At 37.5% G+C, this 17603-nt stretch overlaps 1 protein-coding gene and 1 long non-coding RNA gene across 2 annotated transcripts in view; one reads left to right on the forward strand and one right to left on the reverse strand.

Moving 5' to 3' along the window:
• COL3A1 (collagen type III alpha 1 chain) overlaps positions 1-17603 on the forward strand; it is a 53182-nt gene that overhangs the window by 22936 nt on the left and 12643 nt on the right. Inside the window, exons 6-32 of the mRNA XM_049800961.1 lie at positions 3388-3453; positions 4058-4111; positions 4335-4388; positions 5098-5151; positions 5304-5357; positions 5804-5857; positions 6361-6405; positions 6610-6663; positions 7641-7685; positions 8421-8474; positions 8974-9072; positions 9196-9240; positions 9363-9461; positions 10232-10285; positions 10422-10529; positions 11751-11804; positions 11928-12026; positions 13758-13811; positions 14151-14249; positions 14405-14458; positions 14577-14630; positions 15161-15214; positions 15567-15620; positions 15831-15875; positions 15967-16065; positions 16158-16265; positions 16815-16868. Coding sequence (XP_049656918.1) covers positions 3388-3453; positions 4058-4111; positions 4335-4388; positions 5098-5151; positions 5304-5357; positions 5804-5857; positions 6361-6405; positions 6610-6663; positions 7641-7685; positions 8421-8474; positions 8974-9072; positions 9196-9240; positions 9363-9461; positions 10232-10285; positions 10422-10529; positions 11751-11804; positions 11928-12026; positions 13758-13811; positions 14151-14249; positions 14405-14458; positions 14577-14630; positions 15161-15214; positions 15567-15620; positions 15831-15875; positions 15967-16065; positions 16158-16265; positions 16815-16868 — 1767 coding nt within the window. The remainder of the gene's footprint in view (positions 1-3387; positions 3454-4057; positions 4112-4334; positions 4389-5097; positions 5152-5303; positions 5358-5803; positions 5858-6360; positions 6406-6609; positions 6664-7640; positions 7686-8420; positions 8475-8973; positions 9073-9195; positions 9241-9362; positions 9462-10231; positions 10286-10421; positions 10530-11750; positions 11805-11927; positions 12027-13757; positions 13812-14150; positions 14250-14404; positions 14459-14576; positions 14631-15160; positions 15215-15566; positions 15621-15830; positions 15876-15966; positions 16066-16157; positions 16266-16814; positions 16869-17603) is intronic.
• On the reverse strand, positions 7792-11817 carry LOC126038761 (uncharacterized). The gene is made up of 2 exons (XR_007506079.1): positions 11704-11817; positions 7792-9441 (listed from the first exon to the last, which is right to left on the reverse strand). It is a non-coding gene; the product is annotated as an uncharacterized LOC126038761 (long non-coding RNA).

The raw sequence follows: 17603 nt of genomic DNA on the forward strand, positions 1-17603 counted from the left end.
TTTTAATTTAACAAGTTAAGTTTTAATTTAATTGTTGCCTGCAAGTGGAATGTGATGTAAGGCAGCAGATTTCTTGGCAATATCATTCTAGAAAGTAACTATAGATTATCTGGGGATTTTGCCTTTTCTCTCTCTTTGCTCTTTTTCTTACCTTCTTTTTCCTAATCTCTCTCTGATTCACTTTCTTAATGCTACCTAAACATTTACCCCTTTCTCCCTTGCATACCTTCCTCATTTATTTGCTTCAGTATTCTTCTATTAATTGCTTCCCTCCCTTCCACCACTTTTTTACCTCTTCCACTGTCCCTAATCTTCCTGTACCTATTCGGCAGCATTCTGTCTTTACTCAGTATGATACTCCATACTTGTTTACTTTTCCAGAACTCAAATTTGCCTGATAACAAGTGAGCAAACCCCTCTTATAATCTTTTTTTTTCCATCCTAGAAACCAGTCAAAAGCTTTTCACTTTTTCTTTTTACAATTACCGTTTTTTTACCCACAGCTATTCAGACTGTGTACTAAGGATGCTGTATCTGCCCGCTAGGCCAGCCCCAAGCTTTTCACATTTTTTTAGTGAGATAAAGCATGGATTGCCTGAAAGAGTTATGCTATGCTATGCTTCCTGTGTGAAATAAATTTGAATGTTCACCTCGTGAGTTTCCTTTTAGGCACTGGGATTTAGAGATATTCACCATCGATGACGTGGAGTGTTCTTAATTCAGGCAATCTGCTATATAGAGGATGTGGTGAATTGCTATTATTTGAGATTTGCTGCTGCTTCTTTAAGCATAATTATTTTCAGTCCAATACTGCATAACAAGGTTTGGGTATCAGGTGTTGTAACATATCTAGGCAGTTCCAAGTGGATGTGTTATTTCTCAGGGTTCCATCAGATCATCTTATGAAATAAATTTCACTAATCATGGCAGCTGTTCTTCCTGAAATATAGTTCATTGTTTTCTCATCTTTATTTTAATCTGTTTATTTCTACCTTGTTCGTTTGCTAAGATGATCATCCATGCATTGGTCTTCTTCAAGCACCAGTTTTTTGTATTTGTTTAGTCATTTATTCATATTCAGCTCCTCACAGTTTTTGCCCACAGCTTATCATATCATCTATGTTTTGTTACTTGGTGTCTTAATACGGGATGTGTTGAACCAGGCAGGTAACCGAGATACCCTTCAGTTAACTATTACAGTTACTCCTTTCTATTTTGGCATTTTTCCTTGAGGTGCTTAGTGATTTCTTGTGCTCTGACCCCTGGACTTGGGTTAAAAAACCCCCAAACTTAACTGGGCACCCTAGAATGTCTTCAGCCAGGATTGTCTGTATACTTTCACATCATGTGGTCTTTTATATATTGCAACATGCAATACATGACTGCAAAGTAAGTAACAGAGCAGTTACAGGTAGATGTGTCTAAAATCACTAGAACTAAATAATGTTTATCATTAACATTACATAGATTAATTTATTAATTTATAAATTTCATGTATCAATCTTCAACTTAAACACTCGCTTTGAATAAATATCCAAACTGAAATAATTGGGAAGAGTAATAAAATAAAAAATGCCAGCTATATAGCACCAACATTTGTCCGTGGGTGGTTACCATGCCTGGTATTTGCTCAGTCACACATCTGTCCATTACTGTCTTGCCGGTGGCTTTCCACTGCTCATAGACTGATTTTGTACTTTACATCACAGTTTCTCTTTACTTGCTCGTATAACCTCCACATATTGTTGTCTTTGTCTCTTTCCACCAGTACACATGTTCTAACCAAAATATGCTCATTTGTTCACAGTCTGGAGGTGCTGGCAGCAAGCAAATGTCATACCTAACTATCAGTTTATCTCCTCAGCGTGCACCTTGAAAAAAAAATATCTTGTTTGTTTATAGCCGTATGTCAAATCAGTTGATTGCAATTGATGAGTTGATGGCTCTAATTCATGTTGAATCCAGATTTATTTTATACCAAATGAGTTCTAACAGCAAGGGACTCCTCATATTCACACATTGAAGGCAACCCGATTTACCCAGACACTAACTGCTCTGCCACTAGGTGTACTTCTTGTCCTACAAAACAGCAAATATTACAATGATTTGCTTTTTTAGACAAAAGACAATCTGTGAACTAATATTAACATGGTATATTTGTACTATAGTAGTATACTCTACTACATATACTAGCATAGTATAGCAATACTGTTCATCTTGTATTATGAAAATTAGGTTCACGTAACATCTGCAATACATGACCTATTCTGACACAATATGGCAATATCCCATGAAACACATTATGTGCAATATTAAGCTACAGACTATACTGCCACTACTGCAGCACAGAGTGATTCTCATCAATTGTTTTGGCTCTATCAAACCCATAAAGAGTTTAATTTAACAAAACCTTTTTTTTAAAGAACCACTTATAGCTGCAGGAAACCATTGTGCTAATATTAAAATGTTTTCTGTTTTGCAGTATCAAATGCTTTTGTGGTTGTTGCTACAGGAAGTAGAAAGATTAGCACTCTTCCCAAATTGAGAACTCCCTTAGTGATATGTTACTCCCTTTTTTACCAGTTAAAATAAGGAACAGTATTACTGATTTGAGTTAAACCATATGTATATTGAGGTTTCATCCTCTAAGTCCTTTGGTTAGTCCAGACATCATTTATTTCTTATGGCTTAGTACTATTAAAGTTCAGAAAAGATTTCACTGGTAAAAATGCTTGCCTTTCTGACAGTAACAAAAATATGGCCTTAATTCAGTATACCTGTAAGTTCTAAGAAGTCTAGGGTCATAAACAGGGTTTATCATACAACCATCTTCTCATGGCTTGTACATGTATATGTAATATAGCTCCTGAATGCAGGTGAGAAATTTTAAAATTAGTTTTAGAAAGCAAAATCTGGCATCAATAGACTAGCAAGCAATTTTATCAGTACACTTTGGCTCCACCGGTGAAGATGTGTTAGGCTAGTAAAGCTCAGTTACATAGCAGAGATGCTGAAGCTCATTTACTCTGATTAACAGATTAAGAGTTCCACTTATCTAGTCTTCCAGTTTAGGTAGCTGAAAAGCTGAGTTGTGAGCATCCTTCTGGGGGTCTAGAGAAGGGGAATAGTGACTCAAAAGAAAAAATTAGAGCTTTGAAAATATCTTTTGCAGTATGTTAGCTAAGGCTGCAAAGAGAAGTATATGCAGCAATGTGTATATATACTGCTGTTTCTTTTTTACTGCACCAAGTACATGTCACCTTGGATTTTTCTCTGTACTAATATGTAAACATATATTTCACAGTTATTGGTGACTATTGCAACTACATGAAGCTTCATAGCTATATTACATTAATGTAATGACTATTTTTTTAATCTACACTATAGACTGGCTTTCCAGGACCCCCTGGCCCCAGTGGCCCCCCTGGCCCACCTGGTCATGCAGGTCCCCCTGTAAGTAAAATTAATCTTTTCATAATCATCTCATATTCCTTCTCCTTTTCTCTGTCATAAATTTTAGGTACATTTTCAACTGATAAATCTAGATACTATGCTGAAGAATTTTATGGATAAAAGTCATCTTCTGTTAATTGGCCTGTACCATCTATGCACCACCAAGACCCAATGGCCGAGGTCTATATACTGTGCTTGCTTAAGTCTGTTTGTTCCCCTGAGCTTTCTGCAATTCTGTGGGGTGTCAGCTAATGTTGTCTTAAGACATGCCACTGTCTATCATCCTCTGTTAACATTCCCAAATGTTTATTCATACAAAAATTTAACAGGACATAAAGGAAAGCGGGAATCCTAATACACATTCAGTGAACGCACAAACAGTCTGAGGTTTTTTGATGTAAATCTCCTTTTAAAGGAGTAGTTGTAATTCTTTTTTTCATGGAGGCATATTCTGCTTGGTTCTGCTAATTTCACCTTTGGTCCTTTGTTGACAGTTCTGACTATCATTTTCTTTACAATTATGAAATTATTATAAAGTATAGTAGTACCATGGAATGATGCATGTCATTGTTCACATTTCAACTGTTTTTTTGCCGCATTATAGGGCTCTGCTGGATACCAAGGTTCCCCTGGAGAACCAGGACAACCTGGCCCTCCTGTACGTATATGTTACCTATCACTATATATATTAAATGTATGATCTTACAAGCATGAATCTGTGTCATCACTGGAGTTGATTGAAATTTTACCGTTCATCCTGCCTGTTTACAATCACACATGTCAAATGTACAAGTATTTTATGATACCTAATGCATTTTTAATTTGAAAGAGACTTAATATTTTTTTTATTATTACAGTTAATATTAATTATTTTTCTACAGGGACCTCCAGGCCCTGTTGGAATGATAGGCCCAGTTGGTCCACCAGGAAAAGATGTAAGTTCACTATTATTCATCTAGTAATTAATAAATGGGAAGAAAGAAAATTCATTAAATGGTAAGACAGCAGATTAAATCTCAATTAATTTCTCAATTTGACAACACCACTATAATAAACTAGATTTGGCTTACATTAGGTATAAATGTCCATTCCAAAAAAGTTTCAATATTAGCAGGCAAATTTGATTGACAAAATTTTTTAAAAAAAGAAAACCTAAGCATGAAACATGCTATTTTGATCTGGTGCAAAATAAATTAGCAATTATAAAGAAAAGCAGACGATAGTGGTAGCTGCCTTCAAATCTTGCTTTGAGAGTTAAGGCTGTTAAAACCATCTTTTGTGTCACAGCTGGGAGTCCTAAATAGGTATAGTACAAGGTGAGACAAGCAGCTAAAGTTTTTGTCCATTTTGGGTGTTTCACCGTGAAAAATAAGTTTTCTGTGATCATTTCTTCCTAAAAGTTGGCTTGATATAAATCACATATTAACCAAAATCTTGTTAAAAATTGATTTTATGAATTCTGGCAACTGTTTTTCAGAAGGCAGTCATACAGTGAACCATCACCCTGCTATAATTTTTCTGACTGTCTTTGGTGGAAGTTTCACCTGCTTATTCCAACCTGCCTCGATCTGCTAGGACTGGCTCTTTACCAATAACTGAAGGAACAGCAAAATGGTAAAAAAAAAATTTACTTTCTTCCAATAGGGAGAACCAGGAAGACCAGGCAGAAATGGAGACCGTGGAATCCCTGGATTACCGGTATGGAAAGCCCCCAGTAACAAAGGTCTTCTAATCAAAGGTTTTGTTTTCCCATTTTAAGTTAATCAAGTTAACATGACACACAATGAACATTAGCTTGTGCCCTTCACACAGTATGTGATTTATTGAACTTTCTATGTTTGTGTGTTTAGGGTCACAAGGGACACCCTGGCATGCCTGGGATGCCTGGGATGAAAGGTCAACGAGTAAGTATTGAGTATATTGAGTATAGCTGACTCTGTTACTCCACTCAAATTATGGTGTTGCACTGTTGTGCTCTTTCAGTCGTCAATTCCCAGCTAAAGATACTGAATCACAGAATTAAAGGCCAATTTCTGGACAACGTAATCTGACCGTCCGGAACAAAGACCGTTAAATTTTATCTAGTTACCTCAGTTGTAGAGCGCCATCCCAAATGCTGGGCTAAAGCATGCTTTCCAGAAAAGCATCCACTGTTAACTAATAGCTGTGGAGAAATGGAGGCTTCAGAATTTTCTTTCAAAAAGTGTTCCAATAGCTGATAGCACTCATTATTAAAAATATGGCCCTCTATTTGAGTTTGACTTGAAGCTTAATATTTTGCCATGAGGAATCACATTTTCCAGAATGCAAGAGGAGTACTACTCACAGATATGGTCTTCCTTTCCCACAGGGTTTTGATGGAAAAGATGGTGCCAGAGGGGACAGCGGTGCTCCTGGTCCAAAGGTAGAAAACTATAGTGTCATCTTTGTAATAGATAGAGTAATACCCTCCATCATTTGCTATATAGCTATGCTTTGCATATTACACAATTACAAAAATCCATTTAACATTAAAGAAACTCATTGAATATCTCCATGACAAGAATGAGAATCATTCCAAAGGAGTTAGACTTTCTGAACCACACCATGTCCCAATTTTCCAGCCATTATAAAGCTGAGATTACAAAATGAAAGGACATGCCTGGATCATCTGACTTTATTGCATAATATTAAAGGACCAAGTCTTCCTGATTTTTTTTTTTTTACCTGTTTAAATATTTTGTTCTGGCACTTGTTTAGACTTCTCAGACCTCACAGACCTCAGTTCATGCTGAGGAAACTCAGCACCGCACAGAAAGGGGCAATGGATTAGGCAGTCTCGTTTCTTTGTCTCTTCCCCTTGAATATAAAGCAAAAATGTCTCTTACCAAAGTTAATTCTGTCATTGGTGTTTTCTTTCCATAACAGGGTGAAACTGGTCTTCCCGGAGCAAACGGATCACCAGGCCAACCGGTAAATATGTGTACCCTGTAGTATTTAAATGGAAGTGCCAATGGCACATCCTGGTTAAGTGAGTTACTCATCTTTCTTTTAACTTTAATTACCCCACCACATGCGTTGAACAATACTGAAATATGCAAATAAGAGCAATGTCTCTTTGCTCAGGCATATTATTTTGGAAGCCATTTAACAAACTTGTTTTCTCATGTTTTCTAGGGACCAAGAGGTCCAGCTGGTGAAAGAGGAAGACCTGGGAATCCTGGTGGCCCTGTAAGTAATTGCAGCTGTTGTTCTTATCCAGAAGCAGCACATATTTTGTTTCAGTATGTTGAGAATTTCCTACTTCATAGATTTACCTTAAAACAGTTGCAATGCAAAGGATTAGAAAACTGTATAGAATCAGTAAAATCATACATGAAAACTTTTCAGTTCCCAATTAAAAACATAACACTTATAACTCACATGTTCACCATCTTATTTTCTCTTTCATTTTTTTAAATGAATAGATTACATTTTGAGGGAGAGTTAGTGTTTCAGCATAAGCTCAGGTTCAGCCAAGAGCAATAGGGAGGAGGAGTGGAAGCAAAGGGCAGCAACAGAAGGTAGAGGGAAAAAATGCAATCTCAGAAGTTAAGTTGCAGGAAAAAGATAAAATTACTCTTTGACTGAGATTAGGGAGTACATTCTTTGCTTTGAAGGAAGTCATAGTTGATAGCATCCAACACAATCAACAAAGCACAGCTAAAGTATCATAACCAGCAACTTGTTCGTGCAAACACTACATAACCTGAGCAGCAGACCTGGTCTAACGTGTCTAAAAGACAGGCAATAGCATTTAAGTCACACCACCGTTTGTTAGTTTTGGAGTGAAATTTTAGTCTCTCATGTGAATTAGAAGTAACTGTTACTTTGAAATATATGTCTATTGTGTTCTTATTTATTTAACCTTAAGAACTGTCCACACAGATGATGCTTCATAACTGTTATTTCCTTAAGAAATGTAATAAAAATACATTTTTGCATCTTTCTGTCTCATCATTACAGTACAAATCACGCAAGGCATTGGATATTCCTTCACATTTAGTTAATTATTTTAGAGTTTCATGGTTGAGGAATCCTTGGGTCTCGGTCAACTAAGTGGGAATATACAGACACAAGAAGATGGTCCGTGTATCATGGGCTTTAAAACATGTGGGTTCTGTGTCCAGGTTAGTGCTCCGTACCCAGCACCTCTCTTCTTTCTGTAGGGTGCCCATGGCAAAGACGGAACTCCAGGAGCAGCAGGCCCACCTGTAAGTTGACTTACAGATGTTTGACTTTAAGTCTTTGTGTTGCTGAAGTCTAGTTACTTCTAGCAGATGTTCTGCAGTGCCAGCAAACCTGAGACTGGGGGTGCACTGATTTAAGAATGAGCATTTTATTTAATTATATTCCATAACTGTGTTGGTTAAGGCACTTGAAGTATACAATGCAATAGGAGAGCTTTACCACTGTAAATCAGAAACTGCATAAATCCAAAGCCAGATTATTCTCTGAGTACATATAGATAGATAGAATTGCTGTTTTCTATGCAGATCAAATTTTGAATGGACTTAGCAAATACATTATTTAGCTGTCTGAGGTGGGCAAAAGTTTTTCTTTCCCATCTGCCTAGAAACCTGAATGTGTCCACTTGTATGTGTAACAGCTATGTTGGCTTTTTTATTTTCTCCTACACTCTTTTATAATTGGAACAAATTTTGAACGTTTTTTTAAAACTTAATCACTTTAATGATAGCTTTCATGTTTTTTAAATTTACAACACAGAAATTTAGTTGAACATGTAAAAGTCAGGGTAACTAAGATGTAGGTGTGATATTTTAGGGCTAGCCAGACTTCATCTTCTACAGCATGATTTATATTTGCTATTTTACCAGGTGTTTCCTTACTCAGAGAAATATCCCATAATCAGACTTTTTTTTTAAACTTAAGATTAATTCCATATGGCTTTTACCTTTTGCATTAATAGTATTTCTTTCACTTTTAAGGGTCCCCCAGGTCCCCCTGGAACTGCAGGATTTCCAGGCTCTCCAGGTTTTAAGGTATTCAGCTAAAGATGCATACTAATATAGGATTTGGTCCTTTGTCTAGTTAGGCAGCTTATGTCACTATACATCTTTATTTTGTGAGTCCTCCTTTTTCTGGCTGTTATTACAGTGTTTGCAAGCCTAGAACTCATGTGTTTTCATATGCAGCATGAGACAAACCCTTTCTTCATCACCTTCATGAACACCCACCCCAAAACACCACTAAGTGGTAGACCCAGTGCTTTATGTTGCATTATGGGAGGGGTTCAAGTGAACTTCCCACAGCTAGAGGAGCCGTGCAGCATGTGCTGGCTGGAGTCCATGGGTAACTCGTGCTTCAGCACCAGGGTAGCTGTGCTGATTTGGCTCTTGCACTCAGGTGATGATGGTGGTAACCTTCTTCCCAAATCATGCAAAGATGCCACAGTAGAGGAAGAAACTATGACGCTAATACTGATTGTCCTGGAGACAAGACTCAAATGCATTCATTTTTCCCTTTACTGTTTTTCTGTAGGGTGAAGCTGGTCCTCCTGGTCCTGCTGGTTCTAGTGGTAGTCCTGGAGAGAGAGGAGAACCTGGTCCTCAGGGACATGCTGGGCCACCCGGGCCTCAGGTACATAAATACCAGACGGGAACTGAGAAATGTTGTGCCACCTGCTCTTCACAAAGCCCTACACGTCCTTTGGTTTAGTCCTAGGTTAGCAGCATTGGTTATTTATACATTTATTTTTTTCAGGGCCCTCCTGGAAGAGCTGGAAGCCCTGGCAACAAGGGTGAAATGGTGGGTACTTTTCATATCATTGTCTATTGCTGTGCTGTGTTGGTGAAGGTCACTGTTTGGGCTGGGCAGAGTCCAACAAAGCTATGCTTTCTTCATCCCCGTCTGCCATTCACTCTCTACAGGGACCTGCTGGTGTTCCCGGTGCTCCTGGTCTGCCAGGAGGCCGTGGTCTTCCTGGTCCTCCAGGTACAAGTGGAAGCCCTGGAGCAAAAGGCACTCCGGTGAGTTACTAATACTCATTACACTGGTTGTTCAAACAAATATGGTGAAAGTTGTTCTGATACCATTAAAAAAAGCCCCATTGAATTAATCCTATTCACTTGAGTTGGTCTAAAAAATTATTTTATAAAAACAATGGACAATTATTTTTCTAAATATATATTTACCTTTCACACATTTATATATTGCTATATATAAAATTATATATAAATATGATATTTATTTGCTTTCCTAAATTATCTATCAATTCAGAAACACACAACAAAAATAAAAGCTTGTCAAAAATGGCTACATTAGACAAAATCTATTGTTTTGAAATCCTAATTTCACCTGTTTAAATTCCCACGGGCTAAGTCCACAGTCCACTGCACGTAGGGAGTTGTAGCTATTCTTATACTGTCATTTACCCCAGCAGGATCTTTCCTGACAGCCTTACACCACACGTAGTTCTTTGTCAGAGAAAATACTCAGGGACTTCCAGCAAAAGTCTCAATGATGTCTGAAATAGCTCAGAAACAGATGTAAAATTTTACTTGGTGATGTTTAAGATTGTATCACTTCCTTCTGTTACTGGATTTTTAAGGAGCCCCATGCATTCCACATCCAGGTTCAACCAGTGCATGCTAATTCCTTTGCAGAATGTAAAATAATAAAAATGAGTCAGTAATTTGAAAGTTACCATGTCTACTTCGTAATATTTTAGTACATCTGATAGCTCTAGAATAATACCCTGTTGCAACCCATTATTTTAATGGAATTTTCTCCTGTTTAGGGAGAACCTGGTAAGAATGGTGCAAAAGGAGAGCCAGGCCCAAAAGGCGAGCGTGTAAGTAATTTTAAAATGCATTCAGAGGCTTCTTCCAAGGAGTCTGAACCCTGAATCATTCCCCATACAAAACTCAGTGGGGGGTTTTTTTGAGACTTCTAACTTCACTGGCGGGCTTTGTTGTTGTTGTTGTCAGGGTGAAAACGGCACCCCAGGAGCTCCTGGACCTCCTGGTGAGGAAGGCAAAAGAGGTGCAAATGGTGAACCTGGCCAGAATGGTGTACCTGGTACCCCTGGAGAAAGGGTAAGCTGCTGTAGACGACCATGCACACGAGGTACATTTTGAGTTAATACAGAGACAGCAAAATCTGGTGTTCAAAATACTTGGAGGAGAAATTTGGCTCCATATCTGTTCTCAGCAAATTACAGATGTGAAACTGGATTACAAAACTGGGGAGAATTCTTATCTAGTTCCTCATCTGAATTGCAGCACCTGGATCTATCTCAGTCTGAAAAAAATTAATTGCTTTCATTTTTTGATACTGAAGAAGCACTGAACTTATATACCTGGAAGTTTTATCGAAAAGTTTGTGCTGAAAAGCAACCAAAAACTGTGAGAACTACACGGTGGGAAAAAAAAAATAAAATACAAATTTTAAAATTACTTCTCAGTTAACAAAAATGAATAATCAATCACAAATTTCAGCTCTGGAAAGTGAGATTAACACCAATTCTTCTACATTCAGGATATGTCTTTATGTCAACATCTTTATTGTCAATAGATCTTAAATGTCAATAAAACCGATGTTGTCAGGATGTCTTCTATGGTAAAATATCTTTACGGCCAACAGGTTTTTTGGCTAGCAGATTCGATAACTTTCCAAAGAGCATTCTTACAAAGGAATTCCTGAATTGATTTTTTTCAACAAAATAAATAGCAACATACTTACAAATTTCAGATTTCTATTCCCATCTGAACCAAAGGAAATTGTGCTGATCTGTTTATACCTCCTAATTTAATAATTAATTGCAGTATTTGCTGAAGCTATGAGGAAACCAAAGATGCACAGTGAACAAATGAATCATATTAAATATATAAATGGGGCTGCAAATTAAGTTTTAAAATTCAAATTTCTTGTAAGTAATGAAGATAGTAGTAAATATAAATATTAAAACAATACAATAGAGCTCTTCTCAGTATTGAATTAGAAGAAAATAATTATTCAAGACTGAATATGTTGTTTTATTTTTTATATGAATTTAGAAAACTCATAAATAAAGTAACTAATGCAGGGCCGGTTAAAAATAATGGAGGACAGGCTATGATTTCAACAGCAGGGTTATATCCAAAGAGAAAATAATTCTGTAGACTTCCTTGCTACAGTGAAATGTCATTTCCATCTATTTCTTTCCTTAATTTTCATAATAACATGTCTAATGGTAAGTAGTTTAGAAAAAAATCATACAATTGCCATTACCTAAGTCATATTGCCTACAATCCATATTTTGTTCTTTTATTTGGCAGGGCTCCCCCGGTTTCCGTGGCTTACCCGGTAGCAATGGACTTCCAGGTGAAAAGGTATAAGTCTTCCTCTAAAAAAGACCCCAAACTTCTGGAGAATCCATGTGAATTTGAATGGACAATTTCAGATTCATTATGATGCTGATTTCCTTGCTCTGAATTTCAACATCTCTTTTTTAGGGTCCTGCAGGCGAACGTGGTAGCCCAGGTCCTCCTGGCCCCAGCGGACCCGCAGGAGAGCGTGGACAAGATGGAGGCCCAGGTCTTCCTGGAATGAGAGTAAGACAGGACGTTTCCAAGAAAATGTGATAAACTCTGTTAGAGATGCCTCATTTGAGCTGATGCAACAGAGGAGTCCACTTAGAAAATTTTTCTATTAATTCCTTAAAGTAGACTACATATATTCATAGTGCAATAGATAACGGTGCAGAGACACGGGGCATTTAGAGAACATCTGCCACAAGAGAATGAGGAAACGTGGATGAAGCTAAACATGCTCCCCAGTTCTCAGAGTTTGCCATGCACTATCAGCTTTAATGTGAATTAGCATTGGATGATTTTCTGTATTATCACATTTTAGCAGATTTTATAATTTATTATAAAATGCATTGTTTATTATCTTTAAGATGTATTTGGGTTATTGTATTTAAATAGATTTATGTTTAAATTATTACTTAAACAGGCTTAAATTTAACATTTGAATAATTAAATCATACATTAATTTAAATATTTCAATATACTTAAATATTGTATTTATTACTTATTATTTCCAATCACAACAAATAGGCTGTTGGTCAGATTTTCCTAGTACATATCAAGAAGATTTTCAGAGATAACCTATTGCATAATATGTACATGAAGTAACAACATTCTGAGAGCTGTGCTAAGAATTAGCAACTGCTGACAACAAATACCTTGAAATTCGAAAGTCAGCCTGACTGCAGGCTTCTGGGAGCTAAACAAGATTTTATTGGAAATGAAAATGAATTACTTAAAATATAACAAAAAATAATGTTTACAAATATAAAACAAATTAACTAAAATATGTTATAAAGATACATAGTCAAAATTGTTTCATTCCTTGATTTTTACCACCTGAAATTAGTTTTCTTCCCAAATAATGAAAGAATACAATTTTTGTGCACATTGATTAATGTTCAATGCCTCTCAGAGAAAGCAATAAGCTCCTAACAAAATAATTTGTTAGCTTTCTCTGATTTTTCCCCTTAATGGGATGGGGGGAAATGGGAGGAGTTTGAATCTTTATTAAAGAGGTTAAAATCAAGCAAGTAGTTTAAAATGTATTTGTATATTTTTATATTTATGTACATGTCGTGATTTAATCCCAGCTGGCAACTAAGCCCCACACAGCTGCTCGCTCAGTCCCCCCCCGGTGGGATGGGGGAGAGAATCAGAGGAGTAAAAGTAAGAAAACTCATGGGTTGGGATAAAGACAGTTTAATAGGTAAAGCAAAAGCCACACACACAAGCAAAGCACAACAAGGAATTTATTCACCACTTCCCATGGGCAGGCAGGTGTTCAGCCATCTCCAGGAAAGCAGGGCTCCATCACGGGTAACGGTTACTTGGGAAGACAAACGCCATCACTCTGAACATCCCCCCACCTCCTTCTTCTTCTTCTTCTTCGTCCCCCAGCTTTATATGCTGAGCATGACGTCATATGGTCTGGGATACCCCTTTGGCCAGTTTGGGTCAGCTGTCCCAGCCGTGTCCCCTCCCAACTTCGTGTGCCCCTCCAGCCTTCTTGCTGGCTGGGCATGAGAAGCTGAAAAATCTTTGACTTAGTCTAAACACTACTTAGCAACAACTGAAAACATCAGTGTATTACCAACATTCTTCTCATACTGAACCCAAGACACAGCACTGTACCAGCTACTAGGAAGACAATTAACTCTATCCCAGCTGAAACCAGGACAGTATTGTAACTTAATACTACACATTTTAAACTGAAGAATGACTTTTTTTTTTTTTTTTTTCCTTCGATTGCAGGGTTTGCCTGGAATTCCAGGAAGCCCTGGAAGTGACGGGAAACCTGGCCCTCCAGTATGTACATTGTGCAGATACTTTATACTAGTCCTCCTACTGACCTTACCCTCATCCCACAGTATCTACATGACAGGTTGTTATCACAGTCTGATTAATTGTCTCCTTTTTGTTTGTTTTATTTACCAGAGCACTTGATATCCTGTCTCATTGTAATAACATTCTGTAAATCTTGTAATTTATTTAAAATACAGATTATACAGAAGCTTAGTTGAAATACAAAACACATAATAAATTTTGAATGATAATGTCTCTAGCCCTCACTATTTAATAGCCATGGATATTCATTTATTTCACCTAACAGATGCCATGTCTTCATTTCTTTTTTGCTTATCCCAGGGCAGTCAGGGTGAATCTGGCCGCTCTGGTCCACCTGGCCCTCCAGGCCCACGTGGTCAACCGGGTGTAATGGGTTTCCCTGGTCCTAAGGGCAATGAGGTGAGTGGGATTTCTCCACTGCTCCTGTGCTTATGCTTGATCATTCAAATGTTAAAATAAATTTCTCCATAGTGGGGCTATCTCATGCTGCAGCTTTAGGTTATTGTATACTGACCAGAACAGGTATTCTAAATGTGATCTTTCTCTTTTGTAAGGGTGCACCAGGCAAGAATGGAGAAAGAGGCCCTGGTGGACCACCTGGAACACCTGTAAGTTTCATTAACATTTTGTTTTATAATATAATCATGACATAATTAATAATAACTTGGTAAGTCATGTAAAAATTATATCAACTCATAACCATACCCTAATTTTGTCTTTGTATAGGGTCCTGCTGGGAAGAATGGTGATGTTGGCCTCCCGGGTCCTCCTGGACCTACTGTAAGTATGGTAGTCCCATAAGAGGCAATTATCGATTATTGCCGAGATGGTCTGGCATCTGCAGGTAGAGACTGTGAATTTAGGGGAAGGAAAATATTTTTAATGATATAACGAAAAGAAATCTCCTTTTATGAAGACAAATAAAAGAGCTAATCTTTGCCATTATTTTAATAAATTAATACTCGAACCCTTGTTAGGAGAGAGATCTGAGTTGTGTAGACCTGTTATAAGTTGAAATGAAAAGTCAATTTAGAGCTCTTGGGGACCTACCACCTTTTCAAATTGAAGCATATTACTGCTCCCTTTATAGAATGTCAGACTAACATCAAGTATAAATGTGTCTGCTGAATCTAACACAGTGAGTGAAAAGAACAAATACCAGAACACCAAGATACATTAGTCTTTGGGGTTGTGCAATATCATCATCTGATGATAATAAGGAGGCATAGATTAGAGGTGATGTGGAGGTTTTTATACACTGAAGTGACCTCAGACAATTTTTTTTTCTCTTCTCTTTTGTTTGATTCTAGGGTGCTTCTGGGGAGAGAGGAGAACCAGGACCATCAGGTCCACCCGGCCTCCAGGTGCTGTGTGTTTATTGTTTATTGGTTTCTGCTTCTTCTTGATAGACTAACAGACACACACAAAAAAAGAGTCATCTAAACGTTTTCATTAGGGTGCATGTCATCATATTTTGAAGTAAGACAGATCCACTGCTTGACAAAAGTTACTGCTTTGTATTTCATAATTGCAAACCAGATGGCTAGCCCAGCAGATTCTGTCACATAAAACCTCTAACTATCAAATTAGCACCTCCTCCTTTGTAAAGGATTGGAATGAGTTGAGTACACATCTTTGTGTCAAAAAAATTTGCTAGATAGGAAAATGCATAATTTATCTACGAAACATGGATGATAATACTGTTCCTTCATGTAGGGATTGCCTGGTGGACCAGGACCAGCTGGAGAGAATGGAAAGCCTGGAGAACCAGTAAGTAGTAATTCCTTTTTTTTTTTAAGTAACAAAAAATACATGAGTTCTTCCTAGATTACATTTCCAAATTCAGACAGCTATCAGCACTCTGCAGAGCAGAGAAGTCTGATTTTAGGGATGATAGGTGAGAGAAACAGAGTGCCAACCACAATGCAGATTTACCAAGTAAAATGCATGGGTAACTTGCATTTATTTTTTCATAAACAGGGGCCAAAAGGTGATATTGGAGGACCTGGATTCCCAGGCCCTAAGGTAAATCATACAGCAACGTTTCTATAATGACATGAATGAATTAACAAACTATGAACCTGAAAACAAAGCATAATGTGGGCTTTTGTCACAGGGTGAAAATGGTATCCCAGGTGAACGTGGTGCACCAGGTCCTCCAGGACCTCCTGGAGCAAGAGGTGGGCCAGGTCCTGCTGGCTCAGAAGGTGCTAAGGTACCCACAGACTTGCTTGCTTTCCTGCTTTTATGTCTACCATTCAGGTTAATTTTTTTTTTCTTTTCTAATTAGTTTTTGTTACTGTTTAGGGTCCTCCTGGACCACCTGGTGCAGCTGGAGGCACAGGGCTGCCTGGCTTACAGGGAATGCCAGGAGAAAGAGGAGCTTCTGGAAGTCCTGGACCAAAAGGGGATAAGGTAACACACCCACACTCTGCCAATTTTATGCTAATTTAGTGGTAGCTTCCCACAAGGCACTGGATTTGTTCATGTCTTCACTTTTGGCCTGATTTCAGAGGTACTGACTGTGTAGCAGTAGTGTTGATTTAGCTGTGTGATATGGGTCCTATACGTAAAAACATACAGGATTTTTCACCTGGTTTAATATATGCTAGATATTTTGCTGTGCTAGATCTCTTGGGGAGGGGGTACATCAAAACAGTTCTAATGAAGCTAATAAACAATGAGAATAGTTCATTACCATGGGCAAACACTTTGGCATAGACTCCATTTTGAGTTAATTTGGGGTTTTTCCCATCAAAGTGTTCAGTATCTGATGCTGAATACTGGGCAGAAAGTCATCCCCAGTTTTAGATTTGTATTATAACAATAAGGAAATCTGGTTATTGAGAGACCCTGAGTATGAGATCTTCTCCTCAGTAATGTTTTAATTCTTCTTTCCCCCTTGCCTTATGCTTGTCTAATGCTTGATTTTTGCTTATGCTTTTTATTTCTTATGCTTGCTAGGGAGAACCTGGTGGCAAAGGTGCTGATGGCATTCCTGGTGCAAGAGGAGAGAGAGTGAGTCGTCTTTAAACATCTAGCAGTTTATCAGTTAGCTTCACATAGTCTACACTTGGAACATAAGTAAACGCACACTGAATAAGTACTGTCTAGGAGACGTAAAGTAGTAATCCCATTGTATTTCATTCCGGCAGTGCAAATCTGATTTCATAAACTAAATTAGACTTATACTAGTTTTTGTGATTACAGCTGCTTGGGTAGATGGGATAGAATTTTTTTTGCAAGCAGAAGATTACAATTAATTGGGATAATGTTTTTGAGGGAAAGCACCAGTACCAAACTAGAGAAAATGTTACTAGCTTCCTAAATCTAGCTGACTGATGAGAAAAATGCTGGTTATAATGAAGCACAAAAAGACATTATGATAGTAAGTGTTCTCATATACATTACTTCTACAGATACTATATATGATATATTTATATATCTATCTAGCATATACACATAAAACAGACACTTGAAATATACATGTGTATCTAATGAGTACATACAAGCAGTATATACATCAAAATAACAAGGGATGGCAAATATAAAAAACGCAGCTTGTGTAAGTTGGAGGAAATGTAAAAAATGTATTTCAAACCACCAGATACACATTAAATTCTCAAGAAAGAAAAAAGTCAGGGAGCTAGTCAAGAGATGGTGAACATACACTGAAGAAATGTGGACCAATTATTTATATGAAAAGTTAGGGCAATAGATAACTTTGATTGTCTACCATTGAAAGAGACCTAT

This window comes from Accipiter gentilis, chromosome 1 (genome assembly GCF_929443795.1).
Source record: "Accipiter gentilis chromosome 1, bAccGen1.1, whole genome shotgun sequence".
In the NCBI taxonomy this organism is placed as follows: Eukaryota; Metazoa; Chordata; class Aves; order Accipitriformes; family Accipitridae; genus Astur; species Astur gentilis.